Source organism: Rhinoderma darwinii, chromosome 9, assembly GCF_050947455.1.
Source record: "Rhinoderma darwinii isolate aRhiDar2 chromosome 9, aRhiDar2.hap1, whole genome shotgun sequence".
Classification (NCBI taxonomy): domain Eukaryota; kingdom Metazoa; phylum Chordata; class Amphibia; order Anura; family Rhinodermatidae; genus Rhinoderma; species Rhinoderma darwinii.
The window spans coordinates 43,747,151-43,770,213 of NC_134695.1; the positions used below are offsets into that span (position 1 = coordinate 43,747,151).

At 43.9% G+C, this 23,063-nt stretch overlaps 1 protein-coding gene across 1 annotated transcript in view; it reads right to left on the reverse strand.

Annotated features, from left to right (window-relative positions):
• Positions 1-6,102: 6,102 nt before the first annotated feature.
• Positions 6,103-23,063, reverse strand: part of LOC142660340 (sulfotransferase 1 family member D1-like) — a 40,132-nt gene continuing 23,171 nt past the window's right edge. The window contains 7 exon segments of the mRNA XM_075836940.1: positions 6,103-6,403; positions 7,978-8,158; positions 8,822-8,916; positions 9,001-9,127; positions 17,580-17,677; positions 21,014-21,139; positions 21,292-21,440. Coding sequence (XP_075693055.1) covers positions 6,291-6,403; positions 7,978-8,158; positions 8,822-8,916; positions 9,001-9,127; positions 17,580-17,677; positions 21,014-21,139; positions 21,292-21,440 — 889 coding nt within the window. The 3' untranslated portion in view covers positions 6,103-6,290.

Genomic DNA, 23,063 nt, shown 5'->3' on the forward strand with positions numbered 1-23,063 from the left:
AGCTGTTGGGAGCTGTAGATAGCTGTTGGCCAATTGCTCGTTTGGCCGACAGCAATTCCTTTTGATAACTCCACATTCATGCTCGGTTCAGCCGGGCAGGCATCTATCCTGAGTGGGGAGAAGGGAGTTAATGTATATGTATACGTTACTTGCCGGAAAAAAACGAGCGCCGATCAAAGATACAGCACATTGATCAGTGCTCGTTAGCTCCATTCACAAGGTGCAACCAATTTTAATATATGTATTTTTTTGGCGCATAAAATATCAAATTAGCCGGGGAAAGAGCTTTTGTATTAATGCTCGCTTGCCCGATCATTGGCGTCTTATTTCCCCTAAAAACAAAAGAATCAGGCATGTTGAAATTTTACTACCTGATCCCTCTCGGACAACTGCCATCGGGGGAGAGTGGTGAGGCCTCATACCCATTAGATGGTCGGCCGATCCTGCTGAAATCGGCAGGTTCTGCAACCTTACTCTAATATGTATAGCCACCATTAGAGGGAGCATCCTGTCTACCACAGATTTATATGAGATATCCTTATGCATTCCAAATAGAAGGTTTGCAGCGTCTGAGGTATGTATTACGATGTTCTGCAGCAGCTGTGGCACATCGTTTTATTACACACAGCAGCTTGTGAAGAGCATTTTTGTAAAGCGAGAGGGAGCATTTCATGTCAGTCAATCAGTGGTTGGAGAAGGAGAATGCTTTTGCAGGACACTCAAACTCTGACAGACGAGCAAGATGTGGGCAATACCTGCAGTATGTTGTGTCACTCATCTGTGTATAATGGTTTGTTCATTGACATCAGTATGCGATAGTTATACAAATATTATTTATAGACACGTCAGTTGAAAATTTCTATTCATGTGCAATTCATATGGCATTCAAAGGTGAACAAACCATGTAAATTAACCCCTTCGCGCTCAGGTCAGTAATAGTACGTCCTGCTAAGTAGAACGTTCGCGCTCAGGTCAGTACTATTACTGACCTGAGTAAACACGGCGCCATCTTTCCCCGGCGCGTGTCTGAGCTGTGATACCTGCTGTTTCCGACAGCAGGCTATCACAGCTTAGTGTGCAGGGACCGATCTCGGTGGTCCCCGCCGATTAACCCCTTAGAAGCCGCGTTCAATAGCGATCGCGGCTTCTTAGGGGTTAAGCTGCCATCGCCGGCCTGCTACACGATAGCGGGCCGTGATGGCTACTATGGCAACCAGAATCCTAACAATGGACTCTGGCTACGCCATCGACGGAAGCCTAGTGGGTCCCGACAAAATCAGGACCCACTATGCTTGCTGTCAGCGAACAGCTGACAGCTCTAATACACTGCACTACGCATGTAGTGCAGTGTATTAGAATAGCGATCAGAGCCTCCTGCTCTCATGTCCCCTAGTGGGACAAAGTAAAAAAAGTGTAAAAAAGTAAAAAAAAGTTGCGTAAAAATAAGAAAATAAAAGATTTAAAAGTAATAAAAGTAAAAGTCCCCCTTTTTCCCTTATCAGTTCTTTATTATTAATAAAAATATATAAATAAACAAATAAACTATACATAATTGGTATCGCCGCGTCCGTAACGTCCTGAACTACAAAACGATGTCGTTATTTATCCCGTGCGGTGAACGCCGTAAGAGAAAATAATAATAAACCGTACCACAATCACAATTGTTTGGTCACTTCACCTCCCAAAAAATGGAATAAAAAGAGATCAAAAAGTCGCATGTACCTAAAAATTGTACTGATCGAAACTACAGTTCGTTACGCAAAAAATAAGTCCTCGCACGGCTTTATTGATGGAAAAATAAAACAGTTATGGCTCTTAGAATAAGGTAACACAAAAAATAAATTATATTTTACAAAATGTATTTTATTGTGCAAACGCCATAAGACATAAAAAAAAACTATAAACATCTGGTATCGCCGTAATCGTATCGCCCCGCAGAATAAAGTGAATATGTCATTTATAGCGCACGGTGAACGCTGTAAAAAAAATTGAATAAAAAACAATAGTAAAATTGCTGTTTTTTTAGTCACCACGCCACCTAAAAATAGAATAAAAACTGATCAAAAAGCCGCATGCACCCCAAGAAAACTACAATGGATTCCTCAAGGGGTCTAGTTTCCAAAAAGGGGTCACTTTTGGGGGGTTTCCACTGTTTTAGCACCACAAGACCTCTTCAAACCGGACATGGTGCCTAATAAATTAAATTAAATTAATTAAATGTCACCTCTACTTTGCTCTAAATTCCTGTGAAACGCCTAAAGGGTTAATAAACTTTTTAAATGCTGTTGTGAATACTTTGAGGGGTCTAGTTTCTGAAATGGGGTGTTTGATAAGGGTGTCTAATATATGGGCCCCTCAAAGCAACTTCAGAACTGAGCTGGAAACTAAAAAATAAAATAAAAATGAGGCAATACTTCGCTTCTTACATTATGCTGATAATGAGCCGTGCCCACCCCGAGATGACCCCAGTTTTGACCGTTTGTATAAACGGAGACCCCTATTAGACCGTTTCAGTGCCCGGTTTTCCCAGCATTCACCCCCGAGAAGTGTATTTCTATAGATGAATCCCTGGTACATTTGAAAGGGAGGCTTCAATTCCGCGAGTACCTGCCGGGTAAGAGGGCAAGGTATGGCGTGAAGATGTATAAGCTGCGAGAGTGCATCAGGGTATACCTACAAATTTAGGATATATGAAGGGAAGGACACCAGTTCTCAGCCCCCAGAATGCCCCCCCTTACTGGGAGTTAATACAAAAATTGTGTGGGATTTGGTGCACCCACTGCTGGACCAGGGTTACCACCTCTACCTGGATAATTTTTATACCAGCGTCCCACTCTTCAACTGCCTCGCTTCCAGAAGTCCTGCGGCATGCGGCACTGCTAGAAGAAACCTGAGAGGCCTCCCTACGACTATGCTTGGGCAAACACTCAGAAGGGGTGAGAGCAGGGCACAATCTAGCAGCAACATATTGTGTGTCAAGTACAAGACCAGGGAGATGCCACACCAGTACCCATGTACCTGTACGAGGTACCAGTACAGGGACCCCCAAACTAGACTGCATCCTGGACTACAATAGGTACATGGGAGGGGTGGACTTGTCAGATCAAGTCCTGAAGCCTTACAGTACTTCTGGAAGCGGGGCCACAGGCATCGTACCAGGGCAACACTTTTTAGGAGAAGTTCCCCAAACTGGCAAGAAGGGAAAAAGTCAAAAGAGGTGCAGAGTCTGCTATAAGAGGGGGATAAGGAAGGACACAATATATCAATGTGACGCGTGTCCCGAAAAACCAGAGCTCTGTATGAAAGAGTGTTTTCAAATTTATCATCCATCCCTTTATTTTTAATTTACCCGAGTTTTACTCGCTCTGATCCACTTCGCACAGCTTACCCCTCCTCATCTTTCCCCTCTGAGCCCTGCTGTGTGCCCAGGCAGCTGATAACAGCCACATGTAGGGTATTGCCGTACCCGGGAGAGCCAACATTACAGTTTATGGGGTGTAGGTCTCCGGTGGCACATGCTGGGCACAATATATCGGACACTGACATGGCATATATATAGAAAATTGCAAATCTCACTCTGCACCATCTGCTGCGCATTATCTTTTACACAATACCTGTGGGGTCAAAATGCTCACTACACCTCTAGATGAATTCCTTAAGGGGTGTCGTTTTTAAAACGGGGTCACTTCTCGGGGGTTTCAACTGTACTGATACCTCAGGGGCTTCTGCACACACGACTTAGCACCAGAAAATTCCCAGTAGGCCACATGGTGGTCCTTTCCTTCTGAGCCCTCCCATGGGCCCAAACGGCAGTTTATCACCACAAATAGGGTATTGCCGCACTCAGGACAAATTGGGCAACAAAATGCGGTATTTTATTCCTTGTGAAAATAAGAAATTTTGAGCCAAAACTACCTCTTATTGGAAAAAATAAATTTTTTTTTAATTCACAGCCCAATTCAAATAAATTCTGTGAAAAAACTGTGGGGTCTAAATGGTCACAACACCCATAAATAAATTCTTTGAGGGGTGTAGTTTCCAAAATGGGGTGACTTCTGGTGGGTTTCCATTGCTTTGATACCTTTGGGGCTCTGCAAATGCGACATGGCACCCGAAAACCAATCCAGCAAAATCTGGGCTCCAAAGAACACATAGCGCTCCTTTCCTTCTGAGGCCTCCCATGGGCCCAAACGGCAGTTTATCACCACAAATGGGGTATTGCCGCACTCAGGACAAATTGGGCAACAAATTGGGGTATTTTATTCCTTGTGAAAATAAAAAATTTTGAGCCAAAACTACCTCTTATTGGAAAAAATTTCATTTTTTTGAATTCACAGCCCAATTCAAATAAATTCTGTGAAAAAACTGTGGAGTCTAAATGGTCACAACACCCATAAATGAATTCCTTGAGGGGTGTAGTTTCCAAAATGGGGTCACTTCTGGTGGGTTTCCATTGCTTTGATACCTTTGGGGCTCTGCAAATGCGACATGGCACCCGAAAACCAATCCAGCAAAATCTCTGCTCCAAAGAACACATAGCGCTCCTTTCCTTCTAATACCTCCCATGGGCCCAAACGGCAGTTTATGGCCACAAATAGGGTATTGCCGCACTCAGGACAAATTTGGCAACAAAATGGGGTATTTTAATCATTGTGAAAATAAGACATTTTGAGCCAAAACTACATCTTATTGGAAAAAAGTTTTTCTTTTTAAATTCACAGCCCAATTCAAATAAGTTCTGTGAAAAAACTGTGGGGTCTAAATGGTCACAACACCCATAAATAAATTCCTTGAGGGGTTTTGTTTCCAAAATGGGGTCACTTTTGGTGGGTTTCCATTGCTTTGATACCTCTGAGGCTCTGCAAATGCGACATGGCACCCGAAAACCAATACAGCAAAATCTGGACTCCAACAAACACATAGCGCTCCTTTCCTTCTGAGCCCTCCCATGGGCCCAAACGGCAGTTTATCACCACAAATGGGGTATTGCCGCACTCAGGACAAATTGGGCAACAAAATGGGGCATTTTGTTCCCTGTGAAAATAAGAAATTCTGATCAAAAATGACATCTTATTGGAAAAATTGTCATTCTTTTAATTTCACAGCCCAATTCAAATACGCGCTGTGAAAAAACTACGGGGTCAAAATGGTAACAATAACCATAAATTAATTCCTTGAGGGGTGCAGTTTCCAAAATGGGGTCAGTTTTGGGGGATTCCTACTGTTTTGGCACCTCAACACCTCTCCAAACCTGGCATGCTGCCTAAAATATATGCTAATAAAAAAGCACGACCAAAATGCACTAGGTGCTTCTTTGCTTCTGGGGCTTGTGTTTTATTCCACGAGCGCACTAGAGCCACATGTGGGACATTTCTAAAAACTGAAGAATCTGGACAATACATATTTAGTTGTGTTTCTCTGGTAAAACCTTCTTTGTTACAGAAAAAAAATAGAATAAAATTGAAATTCAGAAATAAAAACTAAATTTGCAAATTTCACCTCCACTTTGCTTTAATTCCTGTGAAATGCCTGAAGGGTTAAAAAACTTTCTAAATGCTGTTTTGAATACTTTGAGGGGTCTAGTTTTTAAAATGGGGTGCTTTATGGGGGTTTCTAATACATAGGCCCCTCAAAGCCACTTCAGAACTGAACAGGTACCTTAAAAAAAAGGCTTTTGAAATTTTCTTAAAAATATGAGAAATTGCTGTTTATGTTCTAAGCCTTGTAACGTCCAAGAAAAATAAAATAATGTTCTAAAAACGATGCTAATCTAAAGTAGACATATGGGAAATGTGAACTAGTAACTATTTTGGGTGGTATAACCGTCTGTTTTTCAAGCAGATGCATTTAAATTCTGAAAAATGCTATTTTTTCTAAATTTTCTCTAAATTTTGCAATTTTTCACCAATAAACACTGAATATATCGACCAAATTTTACCACGAACATGAAGCCCAATGTGTCACGAGAAAACAATCTCGGAATCGCTTGCATAGGTTTAAGCATTCCGACGTTATTACCACATAAAGTGAAATATGTCAGATTTGAAAAATGGGCTCTGAGCCTTAAGGCCCAAACTAGGCTGCGTCCTTAAGGGGTTAAGGGACTGTATAAATGTATATTATCTCAGATCTCTTTAGAGTTGGGTGCTTATTTCGAACTGTAATATGATTCAGATTTCAGGCCATGTTGCAGAATTATTTCGTACCATTAATAGATATTGTTTGCCCTAATATATAGTTAGACCTTTTATGCTGATCTAAACCTAGAAAAAGCAGCTATAATCTATTCTTTAAATCTCAGTCCTGAAGTGAAGATCTGTGCCTGACATCTTCCTTTTGTAGTCTTCATCAAACTTTTCATTCTGAGCAACAGTGAAGTGGTTCTTCCAGTCCCCGGCAATACCTTATTTAAAGCACAATATATTACATTACTTTATTTCCATCAAAATAATGGATATTTTTAAAGCAACTTACATAATTTAGAGTAGGAGAATTTAACCTTTTTTGGCCTAAAAGACACATTTTCAAATTGTACTACTAAGGCCCTGTTCACAAATAGTTTTTTGCAGTGATAAGGAAATCTTGAACAAACTCTCTTGTCTCACAGTGAAATTAAAAGAAAGCGTTATTAAGATAGAAAAGTTACAGAAATAAGAGAGAGATAGAGAAGTAAGAAAAACATGGCCATAGATATCCTCTCAAGAGTTAAGGCCCTTTTACACCGGCCGATAAGTGGCCGATACAGCGAGCGCCGATCAACGAGACATCGATGATCGGCGCTCACTTGCTCCTGTCACAAGCAGCTATGGATGGGGATGAGCAGTCGTTACTCCGATCGCTCGTCCCCATACCTTATTATCATGTCGGCAGCGCGTCTCCCTGTTTACACAGGGAGCTGTGCTGCGGACAATGATAATATTTTACTTTTTTAAAACAATAAGACCAGCAGATGATCGAGCTCGTTCATCTGCTGATCGCTGGCCTGTTTACACAGGGCAATTATCTGCAACGAGCGTTATATTAACGCTCGTCTGCCCGATAATCATCCTGTGTAAAACCCTCTTTAGACAGAAGACCTAAAAATTTACTTTTAGATTAACCTTTTAAAGGTCTTTTCTGTCATTGGCAACCTAAGAAATGAGGCCAAGTTAACACAGAGGTTTTTGGTGCTGTTTTTGATGTGGAAACCGTACCAATAAAAACGGCCTTAATCGCCTCCCATTGATTTCAATGGGAGGCGGAGGCGTTTTTTCCCGCAAGCGGAAGAAACGCTCGCTGAAAAAGAAAGCAACATGCTCTTTCTTCTCGCGGTTCCGTCTCTGACCTGCCATTGAAATCAATGGGAGGCAGGAGAAGTGTTTTCCACAGTTTTTTTGCCCGTGGCACTCAACGTCTGTGGCCGAAAAACGCTGCGAAAAATGCTGCAAAAAACGTGGCAAAGAAAGTACAGGCAAATTAAAATCTGCCTCAAAATTCCTTGAGGAATTTTGAGGCAGATTTTTCTGCCTGCAAAAAACTCTGTGTGAACATACCCTGACACATCATTCTATTTACCAGCTTTATGTTGTTTAGAATATCATGTCTGTTTTCAGTAAACTTGGCAGTCATATCAGAACGGCCTTGAAATCCTGGTAAGGAGGCCAGCAGTCTGATATTCAGAGAATACTGTTTTACAACAAACCTTAGCTAGCAATAGCAAGATTATATAAAATACAATTCGGATGCAAAGTATACATAGCCGGAGTATACATATATGTAGCATAAGCATATAATAATGGCAAATGATTACTAGCAAAAGTTATAATTAATATTTTTCTTTATCAACTCCCCATTTTGTTTATGTAATATTTAGGTATACATGTATCCAAAAGCATCCCTGGAACACCTTAGCAGCTATGTACAAACTACTTTACAATTAAGACATTAATTTACCATTGCATATACATGTATAAAATGTGTGATATGTGAATATCTTACCTTTTCTCATGAAGGGACTTTTAGACTGGTCTAGAATCTCATTCGGAATGGTTTTATAATTGACCATGTCATTGGTTTTCATGACATCAAAGGATGTGTGATAAATAATCTTCTCCAGAATATCATCACTCATTTTTTTTTCCAAGAAATTCAGCATCTTCTTAATTTCTCTCCTTGGATCCTATTAAGGACAACACATTCAGCAGTGTATGTTTTTTTTAATTACACATTTGTCTTGAAAAGCGCAGTCAACTGTGTTTTACAATACAGCAGGGGCCAAGGGATCCCAAATGTCATACGTTTACCAATTAACCCCTTGGCGACATGCACTGTACAGTTAGTGTCAAGCGCTGTAAGCGTACGGCATGGGGATAGTGCGGGCACAAGACCTGTATATTACAGCTGAAAACCGCAGTCAGTTGTGACCACAGCATCTAAGTGGTTAGACAGAGTGAGGGAACCTCGTGATCGCGTATCGCTGATTGGTTGCCATGGCAGCTGCTGTCTTGAAGAAGACCCCCAAGCTTATAGGGAGCCAACACAACAATGGGCCATATCTCTGGAATGGGGGGGGGGGGGGGGTACAGGAAGAAAATAACAGCGCTGGATTTAGGGAGACAGCGCTATTCAGGTCAAATAACCAGTTTAACTTACATGACCTAGTGACAGGTCCTCTTTAAACAGGCTCATCCATTAGCTACAGTCATTCAAATGTGAGGAGGGCAAAGAGAGGCAGGGGCATTGCTCTCTCGCCTTATGACCACCTATTGTAAATTGTAATTTAAGAATAACTCTAAAGCAACAACAATCAGTGTATGCATGTATGATTTAATGTTGACTTTACCTCTTTCATATCTTCATAGAACAAATACAGGATATTGTAGTCATGCCTCTTTTCCCACCAGCCTTTACCATGTTCATGCCATGAACCATAGCTGACTGAACCAAAATAACAACTGTCAGGATGAATATACTTTTATTTCATGATGTCTTGTTTTTGTATAATCAGTATCATTATCTCACCATTTCCTTTCATGTAGTTATCCAAGTATATATCCCAGGGTCCTGGATCAGGCAATGCTTTGACAATTTGGTGGAAGAAATAATAAGATACTGCAACATCTTTAGCATTTCTTGCAACATAAATAACCTGTTTGAAAACAAATATACATATTTAATGTGTAGTCCAAAAAAAAATATTAAATTCAAAGTAATAGTGAAGCAGCAATAATATTATTGGACACAGAATAAATTGCCTAAAGTTTAACCCATGTAAAATGACTTTTTTTTTTTTGCGGGGTAGGTTGTAGATTTTAACGCCACTATTAATTGTACCATACAATGTACAGAAAAGACAAAATCAAATTAATTTGTGGGGTTGAATAGAAAAAAATAAAAGCGATTCCTCCATTGTTTTTTGGATTTCTTTTTTCTAGCGTTCACCATGTGGTAAAAAGTACATGTTAACTTTATTTTGCGGCTCAATACGATTATGGCAATATCAAATTTATGTCTTTTCTTATGATTTATTACTTTAACAAAAAAGAAACAAATTGTAAAAAAAAAAAAATAGTTTTGTGTCGCGATATTCTGAGAGCCATATCTTTTTTATTTTTCCATCGATGGAGAAGTGGGAGGGATTGTGTAATCTCCGTGGCTGCGGGCCGTCAGCTCCAATCTCCTCCTGACAGCCGCAGCCATGAGGGCATGACCACACGTGGCGGATTTCCTCCGCAACTGTCCGCATCAATGCCGCACAGAATCTGCGTTGCAGATTCTGCTGCGGATCTGCACAAAATGTGCAGTAAATTGATGCGGACTAGCTGCTGCGGACTGCGGTAAAAGTACTTCCCTTCTCCCTATTCAGTGCAGGATAGAGAGAAGGGACAGCACTTTCCCTTGTGAAAGTCAAAGAAATTCATACTTACCGCCCGTTGTCTTGGTGACGCGTCCCTCCTTCGGCATCCAGCCCGATCTCCCTGGATGACGCGGCAGTCCATGTGACCGCTGCAGCCTGTTATTAGCCTGTGATTGGCTGTAGCCGTCACTTAGACTGAAACGTCATCCTGGGAGGCCGGACTGGAGACAGAAGCAGGGAGTTCTCGGTAAGTATGAACTTCATTTTTTTTTACAGATACATGTATATTGGGATCGGTAGTCACTGTCCCGGGTGCAGAAACAGTTACTGCCGATCGCTTAACTCTTTCAGCACCCTGGACAGTGACTATTTACTGACGTCTCCTAGCAACGCTCCCGTCATTACGGGAGCCCCATTGACTTCCTCAATCTGGCTGTAGACCTAGAAATACATAGGTCCAGCCAGAATGAAGAAATGTCAAGTTAAAAAAGCAAGACGGATCCGCAGCACACATAACATGTGCATGACAGCTGCGGACTTCATTGCGGAAATTAGAATCTCCATTGAAGTCAATGGAGAAATTCCGCCATGAGTCCGCCACTGCTCCGCAACAGACAGAGCATGCTGCGGACACCAAATTCCGCTCCGCAGCCTATGCTCCGCAGCGGAATTTTACGCCTCGTCTAAACGAACACTGCTAAATTAAAGTGTAAGTCAATGGACAAACGGCTCCGCTGCGGATTAACGCTGCGGAGTGTCCGCAGCGGAATTTAAGTGAAATTCCGCCACGTGTGAACCCAGCCTGAGTCGGCAAGTGCTGGCCCCAGCCTCCTCCTCAGGAGACGCCAGTGCTCGCGTCCACTCACTTCAGCCGGATCCCGTAGGACTTCTGATGAACTTTAACCTGTGAGTACCCTGGACTATAAGAGGGCTCCAGTCCCCTGCTTCTATGCCTGAGCATTGTTGATGTTTCCTAAGTTTGTCTGTGATGGCCTCCTAGTGTTTTCCTGTTCCTGTTCCTGTTCCCTGCATTCCATACTATCCTGGTCGAGCACTATGCTGAGCCAAAGTCGTGTCGTGCTGTTTCCCATGTCTGACCTGCTTCACCTCGCCCGACGTCTACCTGCTGCCTAGTCCCAGCTGCCACAGGTACCTATACGAACGATAAACATTGACCTGTGCCCGGTTGCCAGATGCCATACCGTCAAGGCGGTACGGCCCAGTGGGTCCACGAACCCAACGTGACACTTTATCCTAGAAAATTTGCCTTCTGAGGTAATATTGGGTATTGGGTTGCAGACACATAATCCTGTTATTGATTGGGTAAAAACACATTTGATTAAGTGGAATTCTATATGTTATGATTATTGCATGTCTTTGTCTACTACTAATGTATCTTGCAACGCACAGTCGTTGCCGTCAGCTCCAATCCCCCCCTGACAGCCGCAGCCACGAGTCGGCAAGCGCTGGCCCCAGCCGGCTCCTCAGGAGACACCAGCGCTCACGTCCACTCACCTCAGCCGGATCTCGTAGGGTGCGCGCGCCCGCTCGTGCCTGCTCTTAAAGGGGCAGCGCACGCACCGGACATTGTGGATGAACTTTGACCCGTGAGTACCCTGGATTATAAGAGGGGTCCAGCCCCCTAGTTCGATGCCTGAGCATTGTTGTGTTCCCTAGTTTGTTTATGTGATGGCCTCCTAGTGTGTTTTCTGTTCCAGTCCCTGTACCAGTTCCAGTTCCTGTTCCTAGCATTCCATACATTCCCGGTCTAGCACTGAGCTGTGCCAAAGTCGGGCCGTGCTGCATCCCTGTCTGACCTGCTTCACCTCGCCTGACGTCCGCCTGCTACCTAGTCCCAGCCAAGCCTGCCCTGCTGCTGTCTGAGCTGCCACAGGTACCTATAGAACTATAGACTCTCACCTGCTCCATGTTGGCCAGCTGCCTTACCACCAAGGCGGTACGGCCCAGTGGGGCCACAGACCCTTCGTAACAGCACACTCAGGCCATGGACCCTGCTGGTCGATTCAAGACTATGGCGATGTCTCAAGAAATGCGGGCGGATATGCTAGACCTCCGGTCTCGACAGGACCAACTCCTCCAGGTGTTGAACATTCTTGCACGTCGGCAGGAGGCACAAGCTGCCGTTCCTCCTACTACACCTCCTGGCAGTGTTGATTCTCAGACTACACCTCTTGGCAGTGTTGACCCGCGTGTTTCTTTGCCACTTCCTGACCGCTATGATGGAGAAGCACGTACCTGTCATGGATTTCTGAATCAGTGCCAGATCCACTTCAGCCTGTATAATAGGACATTTTCGTCTGATGGCGCATAGGTCGCTTTCATCATCTCTCTCCTCACTGGCAAGGCTGTTGCATGGGCGAACCCTATCTGGGAGAGACAAGGACCAGAGACACGTGACTTCCAAGCCTTCCTCCGGACTTTTCGTATGGCGTTTGAGGAGCCTGGTCGGGTCTCATCTGCAGCAGCTTCTTTGATTAACCTACGCCAAGGAGACACCTCCGTGAGTGAGTACGCCATCCACTTCCGCACCCTGGCGGGAGAACTGTTATGGAACAATAAGGCCCTGGTGGCTGCATTCTGGCATGAATTGGCTCATAAAATTAAGGACGAACTTGCCACTCGGGATCTGCCGTCTACCCTGGATGACCTCATCCTTCTGTCCACCCGGATTGATATACGGATCCGAGAACGCCTCCAAGAGGTTCGACGAGAGGGAGTCCTTCCCAGTCCGGCTCCTACTTTGCAGCAACCCCTGCTGTCCTCAGATGTCGATCCTCCTAAGGAGTCTGTGATAATGGACCAGTGTAAGTTATCCACCCAGGAGAGACAACGCAGACGCACTTCTGGACTTTATTGCAGCCTCGGTGGCCATCTTGTGCACCTGTGTCCCCAAAGATCCCAAAGCCTAGGGTTGCTAGGAGTGACAACCTTGGGTAAGAATGGACTTTCGTCTAAATTGTCCATACCTGTGACCATAGTGTCCGGTGAGAGAACGCATCAGGTCTCTGCGTATCTGGACTCTGGATCCGCTGCTAATTTCATCCATAGAGACCTGGTGGACCTTCTGCAATTATCCACCACCCCTCTGGAGAGCCCGTTGACAGTTGCTTCAGTAAATGGACTACCTCTGCCAGACCCAGTTATAGCTGTGACCAAGCCGCTGAGGCTCCAAGTAGGGGCTCTTCACTCCAAATTTCTGTCGTTCTATGAACTATCCAAAGCTGTTAACACTGTGTTGCTGGGCCTGCCTTGGCTCCGACTGCATGCCCCAGTCCTAGACTGGAATTCTGGAGAGTTTCTCCAGTGGGGCCCTGAGTGTCAAAGCCGTTGCCTGGTACAGATTTGTTCGGTTCAGCGTTCTCTGCCTCGGTCATTGGCAGGATTGAGGGAGGCGGAGACATCGCCTTCACATCGGGTGTATGACTGCCCTATTGAACTGATTCCTGGTGCATCCCTTCCCCATGGTAGGGTACATCCTCTCTCCTTGCCAGAGACTCTGTCCATGTCCGCCTATGTGAAAGAGATTTTGGAGAGGGGCTTCATACGAAAGTCTTCCTCCCCGGCAGGAGCCGGGTTCTTCTTTGTCAAAAAGAAATATGCCTCTCTTCGTCCTTGTATCGACTACTGAGGTCTCAACCAGATCACGGTGAAGAATAAATATCCATTGCCTCTGATCTCTGAACTGTTTGATCGTATACGTGGTGCCAAGATTTTTTCTAAACTAGACCTGCGTCGGGCTTACAACCTAGTCCGGATTCGCCAGGGTGATGAATGGAAGACTGCATTTAACACCTGTGATGGACACTATGAGTATCCAGTAATGCCCTTCGGCCTGTGTAATACTCCCGCGGTCTTTCAGGAGTTTGTTAATGAAATTTTTTGTGACCTCTATGTTTGTGTAGTAGTCTATCTTGATGACATCTTGATTATTTCCCCAGATCCTATGACACATCAGAGCCATGTCCGTCAAGTTCTTCTACGGTTAAGGGAGAATCGTCTGTACACCAAGTTAGGGAACTGCGTGTTTGACAGAGATGCTCTACCCTTCCTGGAGGTCTCGAGATGGATCCTGAGAAGGTAAAGTCTGTCCTAGAATGGCCATGCCCTCAAGGCTAGAGGGCCATACAGCGCTTTTTGATATTCGCCAATTTTTACAGGCAATTTATTACAAACTTCTCGTCACTGACTTCTCCTATCTCTAACCTCACTAAGAAGGGTATGAACCCCAAGGTGTGGACTCCCAAGCAGAGTCGGCATTCAATAGCCTGAAGAGTGCCTTCACGTCAGCCTCTATCCTCCATCATCCGGATGTCTCTCTGCTGTTCTCGTTGGAGGTGGACGCATCCTCTGTCGGTGCTGGTGCACTCCTGTTCCAGAGAGGTCTCAAGGGCAAGTCAAGGGTATGCAGATATTTCTCTAAGCTCTTCTCTTCCGCAGAACACAACTACTCGATTGGGGATCGGGAGTTACTGGCCATCAAATTGGCTCTGGAAGAGTGGAGACATCTACTAGAGGGCGCAGCTCATCCAATCCTAATTTTTACAGACCACAAGAATCTAACCTACCTCCAGACGTCCCAATGGCTGAACACTCGTCAGGCAAGGTGGTCACTGTTCTTTACCAGGTTCCAGTTTGAGCTCCATTATCGCCCAGCTGACAAGAATGTGAGGGCCGATCCCTTGTCCAGGTCTTTCGAGACGGAGGTCACCATGGAGTCTCCACAAAATATTATTGACCAGTCTTGCATGGTCTCTGTCAACCACCCGCAAGTTAGAGATATCTTTCCGGGGAGGACTTTTGTACGACTGGCAGACAGAGGGAGAATCCTCCACTGGGAGATTTCCCAGAACATTATTGATCCGTCTTGCATTGTCTCTGTCAATTACCTGCAAGTTGGGGACATTCCTCCAGGGAGGACTTTTGTGCGCCTGGCTGATCGTGGAAGAATCCTCTGGTGGGGATACTCCTCTAGACTGGCAGGTCACGCGGGGGTCCGTAAGACCCGGGATCTGATTGCTCGTCATTTCTGGTGGCCCACGCTGCCCAAGGTCATTATGGACTTAGTTTCTTCCTGTTCTGTATGTGCAGCCAACAAGGCCGCTCACTCCAGACCTGCTGGTATGCTCCAGCCATTGCCTTTGCCCAATGCTCCCTGGCAGCATATAGCTATGGACTTTATTATGGACCTGCCTCTCTCTGCTGGATGCAGGGCTATCTGGATGGTGGTGGACCGATTTTCGAAAATGGCCCACTTCGTTCCTCTGACCGGTCTTCCTTCTGCTCCTCAGCTGGCCAAGCTGTTCATCCAACACATCTTCTGCCTGCACGGCTTGCCGCAGCATATTGTGTCTGATCGGGGGGTTCAGTTTACCTCGAAGTTCTGGAGAGCCCTCTGCGGACTCCTCGGTGTGAAGTTGGACTTTTCCTCAGCCTATTATCCTCAGTCCAATGGTCAGGTCGAGAGGATCAATCAAATCTTGGAGAACTACCTACGCCACTTCATCTTCAGCATGATGACTGGGTGCAGTTGCTCCCATGGGCTGAGTTCTCCTACAATAATCACACCAGCGAGTCTACAAGGAATACACCGTTCTTCATGGTCTACGGCCAGCACCCACAAATTCCTCTCCCGGTACCCGATACTTCCGAGGTACCAGCGGCTGACTCCGCTTTTAGAGACTTCCTGCAGATCTGGCAGCAGACTCGATCCTCCATCCTAATGGCAGTCGACCGCATGAAACGGAAAACTGACACAAGGAGAAGAGAACCTCCTCAGTTTGTTCCTGGCACAAAGGTCTGGCTGTCTTGTAGGAATATCCGACTAAGGGTGCCGTCGTGCAAATTTGCTCCCAGGTTCCTCGGACCATTGGAGATCTTGCAGCAGATCAACCCGGTCGCCTACAAGCTTCGGCTGCCCCCTACCATCAGGATCTCCAAATCCTTCCATGTCTCCCTCCGGAAACCGGTGGTTCTGAACCTCTATACCAAGACTCCTAGCCCTGCGGTTGCCTCCAGCGGCCCTTCGGACACCTTTGAGGTTAAGGAGATCTTGGACACCAAGAAAGTGAGAGGAAAAACTTTTTTTTGGGTGGATTGGAGGAGGTTTGGTCCTGAAGAGAGGTCCTGTCTATGTGATGGCCTCCTAGTGTCTTCCTCTTCCTGTTCCTGTTCCCTGCATTCCATACTATCCTGGTCGAGCACTGTGCTGTGCCCAAGTTGTGTCATGCGTTTTCCCACGTCTGACCTGCTTTACCTCGCCTGACGTCTACCTGCTGCCTAGTCCCAGCCTAGCCTGCTTTGCTGCTGTCCGAGCTGCCACAGGTACCTATACGAACTATAGACATTGACCTGCGCCCTGTTGGCCAGCTGCCTTACCGCCAAGGCGGTATGGCCCAGTGGGTCCACAGACCCTTGGTGACAGATTGTTTCTTGCAGAGCGAGCTGTAGCTGGGGTACAGAACATACTTTTTTTTTTATCACTTTTTAGTCCATTTTTTTTTTTGGGTTGCTAAGGTGACCAAAAATGGTCTATGCCTATAATGGATAATCATCACACAAAAGTGTAGATGGTAGGCCATATTAGACATGGAGCTTGTCTGACATACTACATTATGTATGTGGATGGTAAGACAATGACCCGGTCTGCAACTTACTAATGTTCCTAGGAGTAAATACAATTTTGGTTCCATGACTCAATTGATAGTACTAGCCTGAGTCTGGTTGTTGCATGATTTCTTTAGTGTGTGAAACACGTATTGTACGAGTGCTGTTAAAAGGTAAGGCTTTGTTACTTTGACGACGGGACTAACCGGCACCTCATAAGCCATCGTAGACAGTGGCCATGGTAACGTGCGACACTGTCTGCTGATTGGACGTTGGCCTTTCCTTACATGACGTTTTGTCACGCATGCGCTGTTGACTGTTGCAGACGCTGGAGGATCATAGACCATAATCAACTTAGTTATTTCCAATATGTGTCTGTGGTTCGGCGATTGGTGAGTGGCTCTGAACTCCTCCCCTTCATGAATATGCATATCTTTCGATGTTTTTCAATTAGTACATTATCTTGTTTTTAAAAAAAAATGTATTACACATTGTACGTAATATGTTTGGAATAATGTTACACAGTGCTGTGCAAATATCTTTTGCGTTGTATTAGCCAAATGTTGGCCTTATTTGTATTTTTTGATACTGATCACTGCTGATTATGCAATGCTTGCACATGGGTATAAAAACCCTGCTTTGCACATATCACTTTAGCTTGAGAAAGGTCCTGTGAGAGGACTGAAATGTAGCTTGATATTGGACATGGAATAATAAACCACATCTTTATTTTAAATCAACCTTTGGAGTGCTGCGATCATTTTTGCATACATATATGTATATGTATATATATATATATATATATATATATATATATATACATATATATTATTATTATTATTATTACTTAATTTTTTTTACATCGTTCATCCTGCGGGAGAACTAATGTTGTATTGTAATAGTTAACACTATGGACGCAGCAATAAATAACACACATTGCTGCATTGTCTATACGGACAATAGAGGAAGAAAATGTGTACCTCTAATATGGCCGTCCTCAGGGAAATTTTTAAAATGAAAAAAAAAGCATTTTAACCCTTTTCCACCACAGCCATTTTTGTATTTTTTTCATCATTATCACATTTACAATACAATGACACATCTTGGAATATATGGCTACCTTTGCGTTTTTTTCCCAAAAGGAGTTTGGCATCAGTTTAATGGGAAGATGTGTCTTCACTATTCTTGGAGATGGTGTGCCATCAAGTTGTTCTACACCTGTTAGAATAAACAAGATTTATGAAAGAATTTTGTAATCTGATGTAAACTTAGTCTCTGTTCATACATAGTACATAGTTAAACAGTTAGTACGGTTGAAAAAAGACACAAGTCCATCAGCCAAGGGATGAGTGAAGGTAAGGGGCAGGGTACATTTTATAACTTCTATTGGTCCAGAGGAAGGCAAAAATAAACCCATAAGGCATGAGATAATCTGATCTAAAAGGGAAATATTTCCTTCCTGATCCCAAGTGGCGGTCAGACTGGATCAACACTCAAACAATTATATAATATTAGGCTGGGTTCACACGAGCAAGTTACGTCCGTAAAGGACGGACGTATTTCGGCCGCAAGTCCCGGACCAAACACAGTGCAGGGAGCCGGGCTCCTAGCATCATAGTTATGTACGACGCTAGGAGTCCCTGCCTCGCTGCAGGACAACTGTCCCGTACTGTAATCATGTTTTCAGTACGGGACAGTAGTTCCACGGAGAGGCAGGGACTCCTAGCATCGTACATAACTATGATGCTAGGAGCCCGGCTCCCTGCAGTGTGTTCGGTCCGGGACTTCCGGCCGAAATACGTTCCGTCCATTACGGACGTAACATGCTCGTGTGAATACAGTCTTCTAAGTAATAGCTTGGTTTTACTATAGTCAGAAGTTGTCAAACTTAGCTGATTTGTTTTTATTAGTAGGTAAGTAGAAGCCTGGACAGAGGGACGGCTGTGGTTATAATCTTTTTGAACTTTGCAAAAGGGTTTGGCACTGTCCCTCATAAACGCCTAAGGCATCATGCACATGACCGTTGTCATTGGTCGGGCCTACAAACTACAGATCCTGCTGTCCGTATTTGGGTCCGTAATGCCTCCGAGTTGCTTCCGAAACCGTTCAGTATATTCGTAAATTACAGCCGTGTTTTTTCTGTGTGTCATCTGTAATTCACGGTCTGCACTTATAGTAAGGTCACGTGATCAAATTACTCACGTGTTTCCTAGCAACGTATTCGCAAAATGTTGATGAATTCCGTGTGCTGTCTGTTATTTTTGCGGACCCGTATACTTAAATAGCGACATGGGTCTGCAAAACGGACAGGGATAGGAGATGTTCTATAATTTACGGAACAGAACAACGGATCAGCAAAAGCACTGATGTGTGCATGGCCCCGTAGAAATGAATGGGTCAGTGCTATCTGCAAAAAATGCGGATAGGACACTGAAAAACAACTGGGCATGAGCCCCAATAGGTAAAATAAGGTCTATTGTTTTAGAAAGTTTAGTTTGTAATTGAATTGAAAACTGGCTCAAGGACCATATCCAGAGTTGTGATCAATGATTCCTACTCGGAATGATCCCTTGTTAGAAATGGTGCACGCAAAGTTTCAGTGCTGGGACCACTAGAATTTAAACTTTTTCATTAATTATATAGTAGATGGGGTTTAAAGCATATTTTTGCAGATGACACCAAGCTATGTAGTATATTACACTCTATGTAAGATGTTTATAAATTACAAGCTAACTTGGATACACTGAGTGTTTGAGCTTACACTTGGCAAATTAAATTAAATGTGGATAAATGTAAAGTTCTAGGGCGATATCCACAGATGGGGTATATGGCACTATCTACAAGGGGGAGGTGGGGGCGCTATCTACAAGTGGGGTGTGACACTGTCTATAGGCCGGGCTGTATTGCAATGTCTACAGGAGGGCTATATAGCACATTCTACAGGGGGCACAGGAACAAGGTAGCACAGGTTACAGGTAGCAGGAACAGGAACACTGGGAACTGGAAAACACTAAGCGACCATTTGCAAAGACTAACACGGGTAAACACAACAACGCTCAGGCAATGAGGGAAGGGGCATGGCCCTTCTTATAGTCCAGGGTGATCTGGGAGCAATCAGTCAAATCTAAAACATGTATGTGCTCTGGCCCTTTAAGGCCGGGAATGAGCTGGAGTGTGTGCCGTAGTGGTCACTGCGGGACTGGACGGCCGCATCTGCTGGCATCTCTGGGGAGGAAGACGTCTGCAGGATGATAGGAGTCTAGATATCCGTTGCCACTGATTTAAGACCTTTTTGACCGGAAACGAGGAGCCAAGATTTTTTCTAAGCTAGACCTGCGTGGGGTTCACAACCTAATCTGGAATTGCCGGGGTGACGAATGGAAGAAGGCATTTAACACCAGAGACGGGCACTATTAATACCTGGTGATGCCCTTCGGCTTGTGTAACGCTCCGGCGGTCTTCCAGGAATTCGTCAATGACATCTTCCCGGATCTCCTCTGTCTGTGTTGTGGTCTCGATGACATCTTAATATTTTCCCCAGACCTGTTGACTCATCAGAGACAGGTCCATCAAGTTCTGTTGTGATTGAGGGAGAATAGTCTTTATGCCAAGCTGGGGAAGTGCATGTTTGAGAGGAATTCTCTACCTTTCCTGGACTACATTATCTCGGATCAAGATCTCAAGATGGATCCTGAGAAGGTAAAGGCCATCATGAAATGGCCACATCCTCAATGCTTAAAGAGAACCTGTCACCAGCATTTCACCTATTGAGCTTTACTTATCCCTCACTGGCCGCTGCTATCAAAAGTTCATTGCCGTTATCCCCTCTCCTAAACTCCTCCTCCGACTGTAAATAACGGTCTGCAAACATTTTATCGTAATAATCTGGTGTCCCGTTGTACGCACACACCAGAAGAGGACATCAACGCACAAACACGGGATTTTGTGTGCTTGGGGAAAGGGCGTGGAGGTGTCAAACAAAAGGAAGGAGGCTGGGTAAACTCAGAAAGACTTGAGGAATGAAGATATGACTCTTTTCAAATGAAGATTTGACTCTTTTCAAACGAAGATATGACGCTTTTATGCTCATTAGCATACGGTGTGGGAACACTAAAAAACGGAATACTAAAGCTATAGAGCCGACTAAGAAGACAATTATAGGTTATATAGAAATTATTTTTCACCCACTACCACCAGGTATTGCTGGTTTAAAAATTTCCAAGGAGCACATTTTTTTCCAAAGTTTGTTTCACAGAAGATCTGTGGTTAGTTCTCCAAGATGTTTGGAAGAACCTCCCTGCCGAATTTCTTCAAAAACTGTGTGCAAGTGTACCTAGAAGAATTGATGCTGTTTTGAAGGCAAAGGGTGGTCACACCAAATATTGATTTTATTTAGATTTCTCTTCTGTTTATTCACTTTGCATTTTAATAGATAAAAAAAACTATTAACACTTGTATTTTTGAAAGCACTTTTACATTGCAGAATCTTTCCACAACTTCCTAAAACTTTTGCACAGTACTATATAAATATTATCTCATGATGATTTTTATTACCTGAAGGCATTCCTGGAATTCGAAATTCTAGATATGGTACCCTATTATATATAGTATCTCTACGACATTTTTCATGGTCTCCTCAAGAATAAATCATGTCGACAATTTCACTTGCCCATGTAGTTCCTAGAAAGAAAAAAATATATATTGTAGAGATAAACACAAATGGCAATATATTAGTACATCAGGAATGTACTAATATAAAATGGAGCAGCCAAAAGAGATCACAGTCCATTATTCCAAAACAATGTAAGCTAAGGTTTGGTGAGTTGTATTACCAGCTTTAGGATAAGTTGCAACAACCAAATCATCAGATCGGGCCTGAAATTGTTCCACACATTCCCAGTTTTCTGCAATCTCTTTACCCAATGGAATTCCATGTACAGGAACCAGTGTCTGAAGTGAACACATGTCCATTTTTTTCACACTGAGGAAAAAAAAACAGCTCTTTATGAAATAGTTTTTTCTTTCTCATATATCAATAGCGGCAGTTTTGCATAATTTGAGAGCCAGATACGAGCAGATAAAAATTACATGAATTCCTTCTTCGCCACCCATTGACTAGTCATGTCTAATTTGTACATACCAGGTGACATTAATACATGAATATTATGACTAGTGAAATCATACATTTAGCAGGTAATTTTTTAAAATTTTATAAGGATCTCCCAATAAACAAGGTGATAAACGTGTTATGTTATTTAGGCCTTTTTTCACATCTTGTTTGTCCCTACGTTTATCGTGTACATCGGGAAGGGTATACGTTAAATTAATACTGTCTGTAAGCTTAAGTGACATAACTGTTCATATATGCACAGGTATGTCGCTGGAACTTCCTGCACAACCGCTCTGCCTGGGGACTCTGGCCCTGGAAAACCTCCTGATGTCTCTGGCCATATATGGACAGTGATGTCAGGAGCTTTCTCAGGGCCGGAGTCCTCAGGCAAAGTGATAGCTGATGCTCTGCCTCGGGACTTCGGCAGTGGGGAAGCTCCTGACATCACTAATTATTACTAATTTATCTTCACATTCAATAGCACTCTTAGTAATTCAAATTGCCCTAAACCCCTGTTATCCTTTAGCTATTTTATTTATACAAGTAAATCTGGCCAGATGGCTGTTTTTTGAACAAATTGTTCATGGTTGGTCTGTGAAGGTTGTTGTTTTGGACCACAACACCAACCTTTAAATGATAAATCTCTAATTGATCTCTGCCTTGATCTATGGCCTGGCAGATCAGCTTTTACCAAGATATCTGCCTGCAGTCAGCATCTGTCACGTTTGTTCATGTAATGAAAAGGCACCGAAAGTAGGCAGAAAATGGCCTTTTCGGCTAAGCAAGATCTCTAGTTTATAGCCAGCTTATGTCTGGTTGTGGAACAAACACCGTTGAGCCATAAAATTTAAACCACTGACAGATGAAGTGAATAACATTGATTATCTTGTTACCATGGCGGCTGTCAAGGGGTGCGATATATTAGGCAGCACGTGAACAGTCAGTTATTGAAGTTGATGTGTTGGAAGCAGGAAAAATGGGCAAGTGTAAGGATTCTGAATGACTTTGACAAGAGCCAAATTGTGGTGGCTAGATGAGTTAAAGCATCTCCAAAAGGGAAGTTCTTGTGTGGTGTTTCCCATATGCAGTAGTTATTGCCTACCAAAAGTGGTCTAAGGAAGGACAACCGGTCTAGCGGCCATTGAGTCATGGGCGCCCAAGGCTCAGTGATGCACGTGATGGGAGAAGATACGATCCCACAGAATTGCTGAAAAAGTTAATCCTGGCTATCATAATAAGGTGTCAGGACACAAAGGGCATCGTAGCTTGCTGCATTTGGGGCTGCATACCGGTCAGAAAGCCACCGCTGAAAGCTCCTATAATTTGCACATGAGCATCAGAACTGGAATAATGGAGCAATGGAATGAGATGACTTGGTCTTATGAATCACATTTTCTTTTACATCAAGTCGAAGGCCGGGTGCATCACTAACCTTGGAAGAGATGGCACCAGAGTGCACTGTTGGAAGAAGGCATGTCTGATGTGTGATGCTCT